Source organism: Salvia hispanica, unplaced genomic scaffold, assembly GCF_023119035.1.
Source record: "Salvia hispanica cultivar TCC Black 2014 unplaced genomic scaffold, UniMelb_Shisp_WGS_1.0 HiC_scaffold_169, whole genome shotgun sequence".
In the NCBI taxonomy this organism is placed as follows: Eukaryota; Viridiplantae; Streptophyta; class Magnoliopsida; order Lamiales; family Lamiaceae; genus Salvia; species Salvia hispanica.
The window spans coordinates 200331-219463 of NW_025951881.1; the positions used below are offsets into that span (position 1 = coordinate 200331).

The following is a 19133-nucleotide window of genomic DNA, read 5'->3' on the forward strand; positions in this document are numbered from 1 at the left end:
TTAAATTTAGTTCCAACACTTTCATAACAAATTCTCTCTAGCACTTGCTAATTCCATGTGTTTAATTTGTTGTTGTTGATGATTCGATACTTTTGTTTTTGTTTTGTAACATTTGCACATTGCTAAATAGAGAGTAATATTTTTTAAAACACATCCAAAGCACGAGATAAAAGGAAAATTTACATATGTAATTGCTAATAAAGATTTGGGTCTAATTTTTGGTCCCTTATCGTTTCATTTTTACTTTGAAATTGTGTATTAACTCTTCACTTTGTCATTTTTTTCAAACCTTAATTTAAATTTGTGCACATACCTTAGTTATTGTAAATATCGTCAGTTACGCATCTCGCACGAATCCAGTGTATAAACCTTAATTATTGTAAATGTCGTCAGTTACGCATCTCGCACGAATTCAGTGTATAAACCTTAATTATTGTAAATATCGTCAGTTAGGCATCTCGCACGAAAGAAAACAGAATCCCAGGGGCGTAATTGCCAATATCAATATTTAACCAAATAACAATTAGTTGGTCTTTATTTTATTGAAGAGCAAAACCCTAATAAAACAAGTCAGAATCTTTTCATTGCGGACAATAAAACTCCAAACTTCCGCCGCCGGCCACTTTCCCCACCGCCTCACGCCGGCAGTCTCGAAGTTCAAGCCATCTCGCCTCAAATCATGTCAGCGAAATGGCGTGCCATACAGCACCGCCACAAATACACTTACAGCGCGGTGCTGTTCCCGCCACACTTCACTGAGGCATTGAATCAAACACCTGATCGGTCCGCCTTCTTCTCCGAACTCAACCACCTAATTTCACTCAACTCCACCTATGCCCAGCTCGAACACGTCAAGAAAGTCGCTGCAGCGTTTTCCACTCTGCTCTCCGTCCCAAACGCCGACGAAAACGCAGTTTCCTCTGCGGTGAAGTTGTACTTGGAGATTCTCTTCCTGGAGAACTCGTTGCCGTTGCATAGGACATTAGCTTCTGCTCTTGCCAAGTGCAAGTACCACCGGAATTTGATCGAGGATTGCTTCCGGCTGCTCTGCGAAGAGTATGGCGGTGGGAGAAATGCTAGCAACGGTTCGAGATTCTGTGTTTCAAGAGCAGCGCTGTCGATGATGGGCACGCCCAAATTGGGGTATGTGGTTGAAGTGGTGGAGCAATGCGCCATTTTGGTGGCTTTGGATGTGATTTCTGGATTGCAGAGCATTGTTAAAGAAACGGATGAGCTATCTCGGCCTTCTCCGATTGTAATGGAGCAATGCCAGGAGGCACTCTCGTGTATGTACTACCTGCTTCAGCGCTTTCCCGAAAAGTTCTATGACAGTTTGAGTGATCAGAGTGTGATGGAGATGGCTTTTTCGAGTGTTTTGAGCATATTGAAGTCGGCAGCGTTTTCTAGGGACTGCTTTGTGGCAGCTGGAGTGTGTTTCTGTGCAGCCTTGCAGGTGTGCGTGAGTCCAGATGATCTTGGTGTTTTTGTTATGCATGGTATATTTAGTCAGCCTGGTGTTCGAAATCTTGATATCAGCCTTGATGCTGTGGTAGAGAAAATACCATTTAAGGGTAATTTGGTTAATGAGATACTTGGTTTTTCAACTCTTAGTAGACTTTGCTTGATAAGAGGAGTACTGACCGCAGTTTCAAGAACAGTTCTTGACACACGTTACATTATGGCAAGTGAGGGCTGTGTAGAATCTGGTGCCGGGGCTTCCACGGTCAAGACAATACTTTATGATGCTATTTTGCCTGAATTATGTTTCTGTGCTGAAAATCCTAGAGATGGTCATTCTAATTTTCATACATTAACTGTGATGCAAATATGTCTGCAGCAGATAAAAACATTACTATTAGGTGATAGTATTGGAAATGCGGATAATTATGATCCAATACCTGAGGAGATGGGTGCAAGGATATTAAAGATAGTGTGGAATAATTTGGAAGACCCTCTAAGTCAAACTGTAAAACAAGTTCATCTTATTTTTGATCTCTACTTAGACATCCAATCATGCCTTCATTGGGCGGATGGTAGTGAGAATATTAAGATGTTCTTGAGGAAGATTGCATCTGATCTTCTCTGTCTAGGGCCACGTTGCAAGGGAAGATATGTTCCTTTAGCCTCCTTGACCAGGAGGTTGGGTGGTAAAGCTATTCTAGAAATGAATCCGGATTTGCTGTTCGAAACTGCAAATGCTTACATTGATGATGATGTTTGTTGTGCTTCCACAACATTTCTCAAGTGTTTGCTTGAGTGTTTAAGAGATGAATATTGGAGCAGTGATGGTATTGAAAATGGGTATACAAAATATAGACGTCTCTGCTTGTTGCCATTTTTACAAGGGCTTGCTTTTGGAGTCGCCAAGCTGCGCTCCAACTTGAATACTTATGCGTTGCCAGCTCTACTTGACCTTGATTTGGACAGCATATTCTCTATGCTCACATTAATAGGGATTGAAGGGGATGCTAGCTCCTTAGGGCTTAGCGGAGATGACGGCTTCTTATCTGCCTCCGCAGATGTCAGTTCCACAGATATAACTTTAGGACTTGAACAGCGAATTGCAGTTTTGGTATCATTACTCAAGGTATCTCGTGGACTTGCACTTATGGAAGGAGACATTGATTGGTATGACTATTCAGTACTATCCCATGAAGGTGCACTACTTGATATGGAGAATAGTAATTTACACTGTGTTGTTTTAGTGAAGGGCATAGATGTTAAAATCCCAGTCAAATGGCTCGTATTAGCTTTGACTCATATAGATGAGTCACTTCGCATGGATGCAGCAGAAACTCTATTCTTAAACCCAAAGACGGCCAGTCTGCCTTCACCTTTGGAACTTAGCCTGATGAGAAGAGCTATACCTCTGAACATGAGATGTTGCTCTACTGCTTTTCAAATGAAGTGGAACAGCTTGTTCAGAAAGTTCTTTTCTCGTGTCCGAACAGCATTGGAGAGACAGATTAAGCTTGGTGCATGGACACCTCTTCCTTCTTGGAGTCCAAAAGGAGAGGGTTTATTTATAGGAGCTGAGGAAACCCGAATACACAGGGCGGATTATCTTTTTTATTTTATAAAGTGGTTTAGTCGTTTTTTATTCTTTTCCTGCTATCCTTCTGCTCCATATGAGAGAAAGACAATGGCTATGGAGCTCATACTGATAATGTCGAATGTTTGGCCTGTTGTTCCAACTTTGCATGGAAATGGGGATGGATTTTGTTTAACAAACAATCTGTATCCGTACAGTAAAGGTTATACATCACCTGATTCAACCTTGCTGCTTGTTGGGTCGATTGTTGATAGTTGGGATAGATTGAGAGAGTGTTCACTTCAAATTTTACTTTATTTTCCTACTCCACTTCCTGGCATTTGTAGTCCCGAATCTGTCCGCCAGGCAGTTATATGGGCCAAAAAGCTGATCTGCAGTCCACGTGTACGTGAAAGTGATGCTGGAGCTCTGACTCTACGGCTTCTTTTCAGGAAGTACGTGTTAGATCTAAGCTGGATTGTCCAGCCATCGTCTAATGTTGTCTCATTATGTTCTGAGGCTGAACAGTCACATGGGGCATATCAAATTTGCACACCCAGCTCTCCTGTTGTAAGTTATATGACATCACTTATTGATTGGTTGCTTGCTGCTGTGGAGGATGCTGAGAAAAATCTTTCAGAAGCATGCAAGAATAGTTTTGTTCATGGTATATTACTCGCCCTTCGCTACACATTTGAGGAACTGGATTGGAATTCCAATGTATTTCAGAATAGGAATGCTGAAATGAAGCATTTATTCGAAAGACTCTTGGAGTTGGTCATGAGAATAACTACCTTGGCCCTTTGGGTAGTCTCTGCTGATGCTTGGCACTTACCTGAGGACATGGAAGAAATGATGGATGACGAGGCATTGACTCTGGAGATTCCTAATGAGATTGATTCATCTGCCTCAGATTCTCAGATTGAGGTAAACGTTGAAAAAATGGCAGAGGAGGAGGAGATTAAGCCCTCTGAACAGATTGTTATGGTTGGTTGCTGGCTTGCAATGAAAGAGGTAATCTTAACATTACTGATTTCAATTATATTTCGCATAACTGTGAAAATGGTGACTATCAATAGAATTAACAGAGCTTTGTTGCTAGCACTGATAACTTTTCTACTAATTATTTTCAACTTATTTCTAGGTGAGCCTTCTCCTCGGCACGGTAATTAGAAAAATTCCCTTACCCACTTCAGATGAAATGAGGAAATCAATCTCTGCTGCTGATGAGTCCACTCTGCCATCTGATGCACTGCTTGATATACAACAACTAGAGACAATTGGCAACCATTTCTTGGAAGTCCTCCTCAAAATGAAACATAATGGTGCCATTGATAAGACAAGGGCTGGGTTCACAGCTCTTTGTAACCGCTTGCTTTGCTCTAATGACCCTAGGTAATGTGATGAAGTTCTTTTATCAACTGATGAAAAGGAGTGTGTTCATATCATAATTTGTTATTTCCATGCGTTTGAATGCTCATTTTTGTTCTTGCAATGCTTCCTATTTGGATTCTCCTGGTCTTTCTCTCGTTATTTCTAAAGAGTACCGATAATTATATATTACTCCTTGCTTGTGTGCACATAGCTAACCAATTCAATAGGGCCCTGATAAGTGATACCTCAAGTATATGTTCAAAGGCGGCGTTTGGGTGCCAAATTTTAGATCCACTTATACAAATTACTTGGAGACTCTGAATGGAAGTAACATGTTTGATTTTACTGCTGCTTCATGTGCAGGCTATGTCAATTGACAGAGTCTTGGATGGAGCGATTGATGGAAAGAACTGCGGCTAAGGGACAAACAGTGGACGACCTCTTAAGAAGAAGTGCGGGTATACCTGCAGCATTCATTGCCTTTTTTCTCTCGGAGCCTGAGGGAGCACCAAAAAAACTACTACCAAGGGCACTACGGTGGCTATTAGATGTAGTTACGAACTCTTTAGCCGATCAACTAAAAGCAAGCAGCATTGATGGTGTCTCTTGCAATGGGTCCTTGTCCAAGTCTAGCCAGGCAAATGGCAGCCCTCCAGCTTCTGTTACAAATGGCTATGTAGAAATGTCAAAGTTTCGGGATGAGGGTGTTGTTCCCACTGTGCATGCTTTCAATGTTCTTAGGGCAACTTTCAATGACACGAACCTGGCCACTGATACATCAGGTTTTTCTGCGGAGGCGTTGATAATCTCAATACGTTCCTTTTCTTCTCCATATTGGGAGGTTCGCAACAGTGCTTGTCTTTCATATACTGCTTTGGTACGTCGGATGATTGGATTTCTAAATGTACAAAAAAGAGATTCTGCGAGGCGAGCTATAACTGGGCTTGAGTTTTTTCACAGGTAAGATTCTTTAATCACAATTATTATTTTGTAGTAATTCTTTTTTACTCCATTTGTTAGGGGTGGGTGAAGTGTAGTAACTGCTACACCTGGTAATATTGTTCTCTGATTGGGTCTTACATAACTCCAATTATTGATGCTCCAATGTGTGTGTTATCAAAAATCAAATGCATAATGATTGTTAATTAGTCCTTCCTCTATGTTTGTTCCTTCCAAAAATTTGATCATACTTTTTTCTATTTTCATCTTTAGAATGTGGTTATGTTATTTGACTTATTCTTTGCCTTTCACTGTAGGTACCCTACATTGCATTCGTTCTTTCTCAATGAACTGAATGTAGCTACCGAATCACTTTCAGAAGGCTCTTCAGATGAGTTGGGATCCAACTTGAAAAATAATGTACACCCAAGCTTATGTCCAATGCTGATATTTTTGTCTCGGCTCAAACCTTCTCCGATTTCGAGTGAAACAGGAGATAGTTTGGAACCTTTTCTTTTCATGCCATTCATCAGGAGGTGTTCTTTCCAAAGCAACCTCCGAATTCGTGTACTTGCAGCTAGAGCTTTAACAGGTCTAGTATCCAACGAGAAACTGCAAATTGTGTTGCTTAATATTGCTTCGGAGCTGCCTCATGAGAGAAGCAACTGTTCATCCAGTAATGAGACATCCTGTTCTTTCAATTCGATTCACGGAATGTTACTGCAGCTGAATGCTCTGATTGATACCAATTGTAGAAACTTATCTGATCCCTCTAAAAGGGATACTGTTCTGCATGAATTGATTCAAATCTTAGCAACACGATCATGGATTGCAAGACCAAGACAGTGTCCCTCCCCTGTTCTTAACGGCTGCATGGTAAAGCTACTCGACAATATGCTCAGTATTGCAGGAACCTGTGAAGCGAGCAAAAGTGCTGATACTATTTGGAACCTCGTCTGGGAGTTATCTTCAGAATGTTTAGATTTAGAACCTGCTGGTTGCCCGTTGTACTTTGATCCAACTATTCAAGAACTCCGCAAGCAAGCTGCAACGTCCTACTTCAATTGTATTTTTGCTACATCTAAAGATATTGCTGAAGATGAAATTGTGGTCGGAAGGGCTTCCTCCACACCTGTTACTAGTTTGATGAGAGCAGTTGGAAACGAGGCTGTCTATAGCAGATTTCAAGAAAGGCTCATTCGCTCCATGTCGGATGCATCATATGAAGTGCGAATTTCCTCGTTGAAGTGGCTTTACTTGTTCCTGAAGAGAGGGAAATATACAGGTAATACTTGTGGGGATCAGTTCTACTGCGAGACTCTGAAAATGTGCCTGACTAATATCAATCTTCAAGATACGCTTGTGAAGCTTCTTATTTCAGAGAGACATCATAGATGCGTGCATTATCTTCTTAAAAATCTTTACACCTGGAACTCACTTAAATTTGAAGACAACCACCCCAGCCCGGAACCAAGATCCATTTGTGATATGGACCGCTCTTCAGTATTCAAGTTGTGGAACAATTTAGTTTCCCTGTTCAAGATTACAAGGCATGCGAAGACTCGACAAGCACTCATCTGCTGCTTGGGAGTGTGTGCAAAGAGAATTTCCACCTTATGTATGAACTTCATCTCCTCTGAAGTAGAGATGGAGACTGATCCAAGCAGAGTATTTTCTGATTTCTATGATGCATTGCGTTATTTTGTGGATCTGATTGAGCAAAACAGTGATGCTTCAGAGCCCGTTACCATGAGAAAGGCGGCTGCAGAGTCAATGATAGCTTCTGAAATACTGAGTCATGCTGCGCCCCTCGGATCTTTGATCTACAACCATCCAATCTCTAACGGGGACATCTCTTCTCGTTTCAAACAGGAAGAGGCCATCAAAATGTACAGTCGCAGAGTCCTCAATCTATGGCTGGCGTGCATAAGGCTTCTGGAGGATGAAGACGTCGGCCTCAGAAAAAAACTTGCTTTGGATGTGCAGAAGTCTTTCCTCTCTGGAGAGCCAACTGAAGACTTCGAACCTGCTGCAGGCACGAGCCAAGTAGAGAAAGTGATCGAATCGTGCTTCGAGCATCTCTCAACAGTCTTTGGCCACTGGATCGATTATATGGACTATCTATGCTGCTGGGTTATGAACATCGCAAACCACACTAACTATGTCTCATCGGGTGGAGACCTTGTGAGGCAGGTCTTTGACAAGGAGATCGACAACCATCACGAAGAGAAGCTCCTAATCTGCCAGCTATGCTGCTCGCATCTGGAAAGGATTCCAGTCGCAAAGATGAGCGAGGCGAGGGATCTTCTGCAGAAATGGAGGAGCAGATTCTTCGAACAGATGATGGCGTTCATACATGATCACGTCGAGAGAAGGCAGCGTGATGATTGGATCGGAGGAGTTGGCAATCACAAAGACACATTTCTACCACTTTATGCTAATCTGTCAGCATTTTATGCTCTGTCACACTGCCTCTTGGAAGAAGAAGATGAAAGCAGTCGCCAACGTATGCTCGGGGACGTTTCTGCACTCGGAGAGGCGATGACGCCTTTCCTGTGCAACCCTTTGATATCGAACCTTTATCTGGCAGTTGTCAAGTCCCATGAGAAGGATTTGGGGGAAAAAACAGAAAACTTGAACCAGAAATGGAGAGAGAATAATATCCTCTGGGGTGAATTCAATCCTTATTTTTTATTATGATAGGGGAAAACATTATATTTTTGTAACATCTTCTAATGACTGTTTTTCTTTTTGCCTTAATCAATACAAGGTTTGATAATTAATCCCTCCATAAAAATAAAAATTACAGAAAACAAACAAGAAAAAAAAGGTCGCTTTATAAGTAAAAGTCGCTGCTTGAAAGAGCGACTCTATCTCTATACTGAAATTGTGTTCATCTTCTTCAACTGCGACGGCAACCACTCAAGCAGACACCATTTCCGATTCGATTCTCTTTGTTTCTTCAACTTCCACGAAATTAATCAAAAGCAAAAATGCAAGCAATAATCATATGCAGCACTTCAGCAATTCCGCCTCTCAAATCCCTCACATTTACCTCCACTATCATCTCCGGCAAACTCCTCCCCTTTCTCGGCCGCCGCAAGCTCTGCTGCGACGTCGTATCACGTCTTCCCGTTCCTCCTGCTCCACGGTGAAGTTACAGATTCACATAATTGATTAATTAATTTTTTAATTTCTACCATTCTTAAAAGCAGTGATTTCTTGCAGAGGCGACGGAAAAAACCACCTTGAAGTCGTCGACCAAAATTTAACGCCGGAGAATTTTCCCCAAACGACGCGCCGCACCTTATTTACACGTTTATTAATGTGCTTTAGCTATGGATATCTTATTTCTTCGAGGTATTGTCCAGGTTTGCACCTATCCATTTTCCTTTTAGATATCCATATAAACTTTTTTCAAGACTCGGTTTTTATTATTATGGTGGATGGTGGATTTGGACAAGGCTTCGATTGCACATTGATATACCCTAATCAAGCATTATGTTTTAGATGCTAAATGGAGTAATAATTTAGGGATATGTATATTGCAGAAGCATATGCATTGGGAGATCCATCAGTGACAGTTGAACAAGTGACACCTTCTGTTTTCCCTGCTGGGGCACTTTTCCCATCCGAGGTTGATTTTTCTTTGATGGTTCAGTTCTATTTGATAAGTTTTTTCACTAAGTTTATTTGAAACTTTCCATGGCAGGTGAATTGATGTGTGTATCCTTGACAGGAAAGAATTGTCAAACTATTTGAGAGGAATACCTATTCTGTTGTCAACATATTTGATGTAACTTTGCGGCCGCAGCTTAACATTACTGGCATGGTTGAGGTGAGACTTTTTTCGTCTGTGATATAACTCAACACTTATTCACAAGTGCACCGGTGCTGTGTTATATTCTTTGTAACAGAGGAAATGGTTGTGAATGTCTAGATTCCCGAGGGAAATGGTTCAGGAGTTGTCTGGGATGATCAGGGTCATATCGTGACAAATTATCATGGTAAGCATGTTTGTTGCTCAAACAAGTTATTTGATAGTTATAATGTTTACATTTTGGTTGAGCTATAATGAAGCTCATCTGATGGGAGTATGATTGAAATTTTGTTGTTGTTTCGTAAATGTCACTAACCAAGAGTAAAATGGAAACACATCACTGCACTTTTGATCAAATATCTCATCCATTTGCTCCTTGTGTATGAAGTGAATTGATTGTCTCTTTTTTCATTGACCAGTTATAGGAAATTCTCTTTCAAGAAATCCTAGCACAGGCCAAGTTGTTGCTCGTGTTAATATACTTGCTTCTGAAGGGTAAACCTAAAATAGCCTCCCTCCTTGGACTACTATTTACAGCTGTTCCACTTTGCATGTCATACTCCGAGCTCATACCTTTTCCCTTTCAAATTGTCTTTCTTGCTGATTTGCCCTTCTGTTTTCTTTTCTTCACTTTCTTCTCATGAAGGATACAGAAGAACTTTGAGGGTAAGTTAGTCGGTGCTGATCGTGCAAAGGATCTTGCTATATTGAAGGTTAATCCACTACCTATGTATTCTACTTTTTTGGACTTCTCTTTCACTAATTTGCTACTTCAAGTAACTTAGAATCTTGACTCCAGTTAATGTGATTCGTCATTAAAAACCTGCAATTATATTACAATTATATGTTTCTTATGAGCACATTCCAGCAAAAGTAACCTTCTGCAGTAGTTATGATTATGAACTGATGTGAAGCAAAATTAACTGGTTTATATAGGTGATGATGATACTCCTTTTTCGTACCAGGTTGAAGCCCCACAGGAGCTGTTGAGGCCTATCAATGTTGGTTCGTCTCTGTCTCTTAAAGTGGGCCAGCAGTGCCTAGCAATCGGAAATCCGTTTGGCTTTGACCACACGCTCACAGCTGGCGTCATTAGTGGTTTGAATAGAGACATAAACAGTCAAACTGGTGTTACGATAGGTGGAGGTATTCAAACTGATGCTGCTATCAATCCTGGAAACAGGTTCTAGTTTTGGTCATGGGATCTGTCTAGATGTTTGGTCTCAGCATAAAACTGTTTCCTTTAGGATTCGATCTTGTATTTTCTGTGATGTGCAGTGGTGGTCCTTTATTGGACTCTAAAGGAAATTTGATTGGGATCAACACTGCGATATTTACTCAGACAGGTTTGTTCTATCCACTCTCTCTCTCTCTCTCATGAATAAAAGAAGTTAGGCCGACATATATACACATTACTCTTGGAACATGGATAAATGGTGTCTTGTTAATTCATTTTTTAACGTGACACAATAGGTACATCTGCTGGTGTTGGCTTCGCGATCCCTTCATCAACTGTGGTAAAGATAGTTCCTCAGCTGATCCAGTTTGGCAAAGTATGTGTTTGCTTTTTAGGTCCCGGAATTCTATCTTATTTTTTACTAAGAGTATGGCACTCCAATTTATGGACGAAATTCAGTGTACTTATAATGTAATCAACGCATGCTAGGTTGTTCGAGCTGGTTTGAATGTTGAAATTGCACCTGATCTTATTGCGAGCCAACTCAATGTTCGAAAGGGAGCTTTAATTTTGCAGGTACTTCCTATTTTTCCCAATTAGTCATAATATTTTGATCTCAACGAAGAGGGAATCAATGATATTACCGCACCGTTTCTGCAACGCTGTAGGTTCCCAAAGATAGTTTAGCAGCTAAGGCCGGGCTTCTACCAACCACAAGGGGTTTTGCTGGTAATATAGTACTCGGTGACATAATTGTGGCTGTGAATGACAAACCCGTAAGCCCCTTTTCACTCCACTCACTTATCTATCCCTCTCATTTAGCAACGAACGATATCAGCATACCATATCAAGGTCTACTGCTTAGGACATTACCTCCATGCTATACACTATGCCACTTCTAGCATTCATTTTCTAACAAAAGCAACTTATACTATCAGTATTCGAAACTCGTGTTTCCTAAATTCTCAGTGTTGTATGATTTGGGTGCAGATAAAGAACAGGGGAGAGTTATACAAGACATTGGATGAGTATAATATAGGAGAGAAAGTAGTGTTCAAAATCCAGAGGGGCAATGACAATTTGGAGGTGCCATTTGTTTTAGAGGAAACTAAGGCATGATTTGGCCCTTCCTCTTCTTCACTGCAGCAAGCCATTGTTGGTGGAGTTGATCATTCTTTTTTCTTTTTATATGTTTTTTCCCTAATTTTCTAGAGTATAGTATGATTTGATAGAGACATATTTCTTGGTATATATTTGCACTTCCTTAAGCAGTTAAACAATCTCTGTCTTCAATCAAGAAAATGACTCTACAAATTGGATTGCTAGGATGTCATGTTTAAAGACAAATTTGGGGTAAATGTGAAATGAAATAAAGATTTTTGATGCTGTTCACATTAGATATGAGTATTCATCTTTCCATTTTTTAATAATGATTAAAAATGAGTCTAAACAAAGATTTATTACATGACACTGACTAATTAGGGACAGGTGATACCGACTAATAAGGGACTAATTAAGTGTATGTGAATATTAGGAGTACTATTTATTTTCCTCTATATATGTTTAAATAAGATTTTTTTTTGTAATATCATAATGGTCATTTAACCTTAAATCTTAATCACTCGAATTGTGTGAAAGAGAGAATTGTATGATAGCACGTATACATATTGACAAACAGAATTATTTAATTTTCTACATTTTGTTTTTTTAGGGCAATCAATTGTATCATTGTCAATGCGTAATCGAAATCGAATTTAGAAATCAAAGGGCATTTGTTTCCAAGATCCCATCAGCTGTTAATTATATGATTAACTCCTTAGTATTGTTAATTAGATCCTAAATTGCCTCAAATCCAATCAACTAATCAGGGCTGCCCAAGCCACTTTTATTTTTATTTTTTAGAATTTTTCTAATGTCATTATTTAACATTGAATTTGGCTTATTCTTAATTGTCAACTTCCATCTCAATTTTTTAAATATTTTTCCCTTTGTTTTATTCAAACACTATGTATCAGTACTTTCACATTAGAGTGCTCATCATGGTAATCTATGACTTGCAGATTTAAACATAATTTGCTAGAGTTTAAAACTCAAACTCGAATTCTTGTTTAGAAGAAACCAGTTTCAAATCTTGAATTTCTAACTTAAGTGGAGTAGTATATATTTGAAGATACAAATTGTTAAATTAATCTTGATTGAACTCAATTGGTTAGACAATTCCTCTCTAATTGTTCCAACTGTGTATTCAAACAAATTTGAATGAATAATAAAAACAGAAAGGGGTGAAAATCAAAATACACATAAATGGAGGAGATGGATGTAACTTAGGTTGTAAGAATTTGACCGATTCTTAATTAGTTTGTACGCATGAATTGCGAAGGCCAAGGCAACAGCCCCCACAAATTGTAAGAACAGACAAAGATGTAGTTTTAAATATTCTCAAACGAGGACAATACTTTTAATTTGGATCTATTATTATACAAACGAGCTAATGCTGCCAAACTACGAAGTTTGTAATCAAAGTGTCAACTTTTTACTGTTTTAGCATTTGACAAAATAAATAAGGATGAGCTCCAATTAGTTACATTTGAATTTTTTTTTTAAATGACTAAAATTAAAATGGTCCTTTATTTTTAGAAATACAAATTTAGCACCAAAAATAATGTCTTTAACCATTCGTTTTATTGTATAGCTAAGCTTAGATACTATACATTCAACTCGTTAATTTCAATAAATATCACTTTTAAAATCCAATCAAACAACAACGCCCCACAAAGTAGATTCTGCCTAAAATATTTTTGCAATAACATTTGTATTGTGTTAGAATTACATAAGATTCCACTTTTAGTCAAGCAGTCAACGCTAGTAGCTCAACTGCTTATTTCTTGAAGTTCGGTAAGCAGTATTAAGAGGGTTATTTATTTCCCATTAAAGGCAAAAGATGATACCACTTAGGCAGTAGTTAATGCTGTTTGTTTAACCATAATCGGCAAGTATATAAATTATTTGTTGTTATAATATACTTAAGCGTGAAAATATCAAACTTCGCAACTTAATTACCCTTCAAAGCCATGTGATAATAATAAAAAATAAGTAAAAATATATGCACATGCAATATAAAAACCTAAAATTAAATGACTACACAAATTTTCTAATCAAATTAAAACTAGTGTCACAAGTACATAGAAGTCTGTCCTTTTACATGAGTTTTTAGAAAATATGTGAATAAAAAAGTTAGTAGAATATAAGATTTATTTACTATTAATATTTATAGTAAAAGTGAAACGAGATTCAGGTGAATGAACTCATCGAAATGACAAAAATTACTCATATTGCCTGATGGAAGGAGTAAATGTAATTACTACAATTAAAACAAGGCAAAATATGAATATGACAAGAAATGTAAATACTCATATCTTTGCCCAAAGAAACCCTCGAAAACGTAATGCGATTGCCCATGCAAATCTCTATTGCCCTAAATGATGAAGTAAAATTAAAGGAATCTCCACATCGAGTTCGAGAAATCCAGAAGATACAAGTCACGTGCTCACGTCTTGGATAAAAGAATGATGCAAGGAATAGAAGAATGGAATAGAATAGAAGCTCAATTTTGTATAGATCCAATGATATCATCAAACCATTATTTTATCTACACATTAAATTCTTGCAATATCTATAACCATATGTATGCATGTCTACCAAGATATTTTTCAAACACAACACATTCATACCAACATTAAACAACTAGTATATAGAAGGGTGCTTTGTCTCTAGTCTTTGATTTTAGTATGTGAGAGAAAATACAAACACCATATCCCCACACACAAATCAATCTTGTATTCTCATGGAGATCACAAATTTGGATCTCTATGAGTTCAAATACAAGTCCATGCCCTTGACTTAGGTTCTTCTATAGTTGTTTTTAAGAACACAACACCTCTTTCTTCAAACTAATTAATCATTTCTCTCTCAATCGATCTCTCTTGCCATGGATGAAAAGAATGAGTCTTCCGACAAGTGTGTGGATGATTTCATGCTACCGGGGTTTCGATTTCACCCGACCGATGAAGAACTCGTCGAGTTCTACCTCAAACGGAAACTTCAACATCGAACTCTTCCGATTGAGCTGATTAAGCAAGTGGATATATACAAGTATGATCCATGGGATCTTCCAAGTAAGAAAATAAGTTTTGTATTATGTTCTTATCCATGCATCATTAAATTATTATTATTACTAATGAAGAACAAGTCAATCTTTTATGTCTATAGAGACTATTCTCTTATATCTCTCTCTTTGTAACAAATTATTGTTGATTTAATTTGGGACAGAATTGGCCTCGACCGGGGAGAAAGAGTGGTACTTCTACTGCCCAAGGGACCGGAAATACAGAAACAGCACGAGGCCGAATCGCGTGACCGGGTCGGGTTTCTGGAAAGCTACAGGAACTGACCGGCCGATCTACTCCTCCGGTGGCCCAAGCTCCAAGTGCATCGGCCTAAAGAAGTCCCTCGTCTTCTATCGAGGCAGAGCCGCTAAAGGCATCAAAACCGATTGGATGATGCACGAGTTCCGCCTCCCCTCCGCCTCCACCACCCTCCCGCCAACTGTAAGTCATTTTCTTTCTCAAAATCACAAAGTTTGGTCAAATTCTGGTATGTTGAAAAATAATTAAGTTTGGATTTATTCAAACGTCCACGTGTGATATATTGTTGATGCTCATTTTAAATACGAGTTGAGGGCCTCATTTAACTCACTAGTGGTGAAGTCCAACATGTGATTTTTTTTATTGTCATATCAAATAATTGCGAAAAAAATCTAAACTTCATATATTTTTTGATTAATTTTAGAAAGTACGATGCGAACGAGAATTTGACCAAATTACATGTTCAGGGACAGGATTCATGGGCTATTTGCCGGATTTTCAAGAAAGCAAATTCCACAGCAAACAGGGCTGCTCTATCCCACACATGGGCAGCCGAAACGACGTCGCCCGACGCGTTCACCTTCACTCACTTCCCCTCCGACAACGACCCCAGCTTCTCCGCCAAGACATCCACCTTAACATCTGCAAATGGAGACTACTTCAGCTCTGGAAACCTCGTATTCTCCGAAGCGACAACCAACAAGAACACAGCCGACATGACCTCCGTGTACCTCAACCAGCCTCCGGCATTGCACCACCACTTCAACGGCGGATACTCCGCGATTGAAGCTAGCATCGAGGGCGAGGAGGATCAGAGAAAGAATCCGAGTGTGTGGGAGAATATTAGGGCGATGGGATTCCCATTCAGCCTGCCTCCGGCGGCGGCGGAGGAGGCGGTGGTTAATCTGCCGTGGGAATCGCCGCCGTGTCCAAGCGAGATGTCGTCGACGACGTACTCCACCAACAAGTGTTATATATAGTTATCTCTCTCTATATATGTGTGTGTGTGTGTTTGAATGAAGGTTGTAATAGTTTCCTTTCCAGCTCTGTTTTTGGCAAGGCAGAGCTTGTATAGAAACTATTTTTGCATTTCATGTGGATGTACAGTTCTCTCTCAACCAATGTGTTATTGTTCAATCAAATATGATGATTATTCATTTTTCATTTTTCATAACAAACCTTGCCACTTTGTTAACCAATTTTCAAATAACCTAATCCAAACATTATATATTAAATAATAATTAGAAGGTTAAACAACCAGTCAAGATGGCCGAGCGGTCTAAGGCGCCAGTTTCAGGTACTGGTCCGAAAGGGCGTGGGTTCAAATCCCACTCTTGACAATTTCTTTTCCTTTCTTTTTCTTATTCATTTATTACATCACTCTATTTTTTCCCTTTCTTTTTCTTAAATCATTTTTTAATATTTAATAGTATACTACACAAGGGCCACACTAGGGTGCCACCTATATTAAAGTGACAATATAACATCATTTTCAACCGTCAGATCTTCTATATAGATGGCTTAGATTGAATTTTAGAAATAGAGCACAGATTGTTTGGTCGTGAATAATAGGTCGCTTTGCAGGGTAATTTTGTCTTTCTGCTTGGAATTAAATTCGAATAGGGAATGGAAAATCGCGGTTTTATTGGGCGCTGATTCATTCTCTCTCTACCACCAAGCTATAACGTATGCCCACTACGTGAGAAACTGAATCGTTTCTCTCTCCAAATCTCTCAATCTGATCAGCTACCGATTTATGCAAATCCGATCAGCCACCGTGTTTCTTCATCTATTTAAGCAAACCCTAGACTGATTGCTCTCACTGAAATCCTCCCCAGCGTTTTTTGTTTCTCTTCTTTTCCGTGTGCAATTGCCCAATCAGAAGCTTGAAATCGGCGATTGAAGTTTGAAATCCTCCTTCAGCGGTTTTTTCTTCTCCCGTAAACGACCACTCAGGCTTGAAATCGGCGATTGAAGCTTGAAATTGGCGCTCTCCAGTGATTCGTGGATCATTATCGGTAAGCTTGTTTGATGCTTTGTTCTATGTTCTTGTTTGTTTTTTTTTCTAGAGTGAACTACAAAAATGGTACCTGGATTATGGGTTTATCTCGCCCATAGTCCCTGGACTTTAAAAATATCGCCAGTAGTCCCTGGACTAAGGGTTTATCTCGAAATTGGTCCTTTTGGCTTTTTTTGGTACGAAAATACCCTTTGATATTATTTTGGGAGGTTTGGGCAATTTGGTCTTTTTACACTTTTAACATTTTAAATCTGATATTATTTTAGTTATGTAGTACTAACTTTGATATTATTTCAAAATTATCATTCTTCTTCCATTTTGTTATCCTTCACTGAATTTGTTTTTTTTATTTATTTCAATATTAGATTTAATTTTATAAAATTAAATTTAATATTTAGATTTTTAAATATCAATAAATTTTTTAATGAAAACTATTAATTCATGGACACTATAAATATTGATTAAAACTATTAAATTTTGTTATTTAATATAATATTCAATTGAATTGAAGAAGTACAGAAAAATAATATTAATCATGATGGAAAAATAAGAGTTATTCTATTTAGCCTCCGTTCGGTTGTTATAATTGCTTGTGATTAAATATTATGAAGTTGACTAAAAATTTGATCCTACTTAAAATTTTATATAGGAGTATTTTTGTTGAAATTTTCTAGTAAATTTTGATTGTTTTCAAATTAATAAATGAAAATTATATTAGTCTTACATTAGATGCATATTTATTTCAGAATAAATTGTGTTATATAATCTATTTATGATTAAAGCTACTATTAAATATTGATTAAAACTAAGGCGTTGTCATACCTTATTGATTACATAGTACTATACACTATCAAATATTGATTATAATTATTAATTTTTGCTATTTAATAATTTTTATAATTAAAAAAAATTTATTGATATTTAAAAATTAAAATTTAAAATTTTGTAAAATTAAATCTAATATTGAAATAAAGAAACAAAGTGAAGGATGACAAAAGGGAAAAAGGATGATAAATTTGAAATAATATCAAAGTTAGTACATAACTAAAATAATATCAGATTTAAAATGTTAAAAGTGTAAAAAGACCAAATTGCCCAAACCCCCAAAATAATATCAAAGGGGAAGAAGTATAAAGTATTGTATTACTTATATAAAAATATTAAAAATAAGTACTATAAAGTATCGTATCATATATAAATGTTGAAAATAAGTATATTGAAAAAAGCTGCGCATGCATAATTTAATAAACTTAAATGTTACTCCCTTCGTCTCATAAGAGTGTCTCCGGTGGCGTCTCTCCCACTGGAACCTCCACTAGCTCTTCCTATAAAAAATGTCTGCCACATCAGCACTAGCCCTTCCCATTTCACTAGGACTTCCCATAATAAAATTAATAAATTCACAATTAAAATTAAAATTTAAGGCATTAAAATTTACGGAATTAAAATTTCGACATGAGCCGTATTTATAGAGTTTTTTTAAAATAAAAAAAATTAATTTTCGGTGGGACGTCCTACCCACGCCACAGTGGCGGACGTCAGGTAGGACGTCGGGCTGAGGGGCGAGGCCATCCGACGGGCACTCAGGACGGGCGTGGGCGCCCTTCCCACCCACTACGGCGGACGTCCGGTCGGACGTCTGCGAGGGGCGACCGAGACGTCTGCCATTGGAGACACCCTAATAGAAGTTCATTTAGGTTGGAAAAGTTAAAGTAATATAAAATCTATTTTTATATATTGATTTTATAATTAAATATAAGTGAAATAAGTTAGTGGAATGTGCAACCTACTTACCCTTTACGTAATGTGTCTCTTATTGTGTAACGGAAGGATTACAAACAATAAATTTAATGATAACATTAGTAGCATTTATAATAGTTTTGTACCATAGTTTGTCGGCTCAATGTAATTCCAATAATTTTGTAGGATTATTGATGGGGCTGCATGATTAAAATAAATATTTTATTATTGCGAGAACATTAATATTTGCATTGGAAGTTTAAAATAACTCTATTTGCAGTTTTGCACTTACAATGCTTCAAAAATAAAATTTTCACTCTCAATAGTAAATTTTCAGAATTCAATGCTTCAAAATAGTTCTTAGTGGTTATATTGATTAATGACAAATGTTTTTATCTGAATTTCTCTCCATCCAACACTCCGATTACATGGAGATTATCTATTCGCATAAAAATGGCACAAGATGCTAAGACTCACCTTTAATTAGACAATGGTTGACACATAATTAAAGTGCTATTTCTCCTCGAGCTTATTAACACAAATATTGACTATCTTAATGTTCTTTTGAATATGTTTTGCTTTTCTAAACATTAGGATAGTGATAAAAT

At 37.9% G+C, this 19133-nt stretch overlaps 3 protein-coding genes and 1 non-coding gene across 5 annotated transcripts; all 4 read left to right on the forward strand.

The window, feature by feature from the left end:
* The first annotated feature begins 563 nt into the window (after positions 1-563).
* Positions 564-8123, forward strand: LOC125198585 (thyroid adenoma-associated protein homolog). Its single transcript, XM_048096902.1, has 4 exons — positions 564-4045; positions 4176-4426; positions 4769-5365; positions 5662-8123. The coding sequence occupies exons 1-4, from the start codon at positions 680-682 to the stop codon at positions 8042-8044; spliced, it is 6597 nt and encodes a 2198-aa protein (XP_047952859.1). The 5' UTR covers positions 564-679; the 3' UTR covers positions 8045-8123.
* Positions 8124-8206: 83 nt separating this feature from the next.
* LOC125198586 (protease Do-like 8, chloroplastic) lies at positions 8207-11609 on the forward strand. 2 transcript variants are annotated; one of them, XM_048096903.1, is made up of 13 exons: positions 8207-8495; positions 8573-8715; positions 8896-8981; positions 9084-9182; positions 9285-9351; positions 9584-9659; positions 9811-9877; positions 10130-10347; positions 10443-10510; positions 10638-10717; positions 10831-10917; positions 11010-11117; positions 11332-11609. In XM_048096903.1, the coding sequence occupies exons 1-13, from the start codon at positions 8338-8340 to the stop codon at positions 11458-11460; spliced, it is 1386 nt and encodes a 461-aa protein (XP_047952860.1). In that variant the 5' UTR covers positions 8207-8337; the 3' UTR covers positions 11461-11609. The 2 variants fall into 2 exon arrangements, with proteins under 2 accessions (XP_047952860.1, XP_047952861.1); XM_048096904.1 differs by having other exon boundaries at positions 8357-8495; positions 8573-8704.
* Positions 11610-14098: 2489 nt separating this feature from the next.
* LOC125198628 (protein FEZ-like) lies at positions 14099-15929 on the forward strand. Its single transcript, XM_048096951.1, has 3 exons — positions 14099-14516; positions 14671-14948; positions 15233-15929. The coding sequence occupies exons 1-3, from the start codon at positions 14330-14332 to the stop codon at positions 15743-15745; spliced, it is 978 nt and encodes a 325-aa protein (XP_047952908.1). The 5' UTR covers positions 14099-14329; the 3' UTR covers positions 15746-15929.
* A 96-nt stretch (positions 15930-16025) lies between these two features.
* On the forward strand, positions 16026-16105 carry TRNAL-CAG. The gene has a single exon. It is a non-coding gene; the product is annotated as a tRNA-Leu (tRNA).
* The last annotated feature ends 3028 nt before the right edge of the window (positions 16106-19133 follow it).

Bases quoted from the DNA above. Each gene is read 5' to 3' on its own strand.
- LOC125198585 (XM_048096902.1), top strand. From the start codon at position 680: ATGTCAGCGAAATGGCGTGCCATACAGCACCGCCACAAATACACTTAC. The intron at 4,427-4,768 runs GTAATGTGATGA...CTTCATGTGCAG, and splicing joins CTTTGCTCTAATGACCCTAG to GCTATGTCAATTGACAGAGT. The intron at 5,366-5,661 runs GTAAGATTCTTT...CTTTCACTGTAG, and splicing joins GGGCTTGAGTTTTTTCACAG to GTACCCTACATTGCATTCGT.
- LOC125198586 (XM_048096903.1), top strand. From the start codon at position 8,338: ATGCAAGCAATAATCATATGCAGCACTTCAGCAATTCCGCCTCTCAAA. The intron at 10,511-10,637 runs GTTTGTTCTATC...GTGACACAATAG, and splicing joins TGCGATATTTACTCAGACAG to GTACATCTGCTGGTGTTGGC. The intron at 11,118-11,331 runs GTAAGCCCCTTT...ATTTGGGTGCAG, and splicing joins TGGCTGTGAATGACAAACCC to ATAAAGAACAGGGGAGAGTT.
- LOC125198628 (XM_048096951.1), top strand. From the start codon at position 14,330: ATGGATGAAAAGAATGAGTCTTCCGACAAGTGTGTGGATGATTTCATG. The intron at 14,517-14,670 runs GTAAGAAAATAA...AATTTGGGACAG, and splicing joins TGATCCATGGGATCTTCCAA to AATTGGCCTCGACCGGGGAG. The intron at 14,949-15,232 runs GTAAGTCATTTT...TTACATGTTCAG, and splicing joins CCACCACCCTCCCGCCAACT to GGACAGGATTCATGGGCTAT.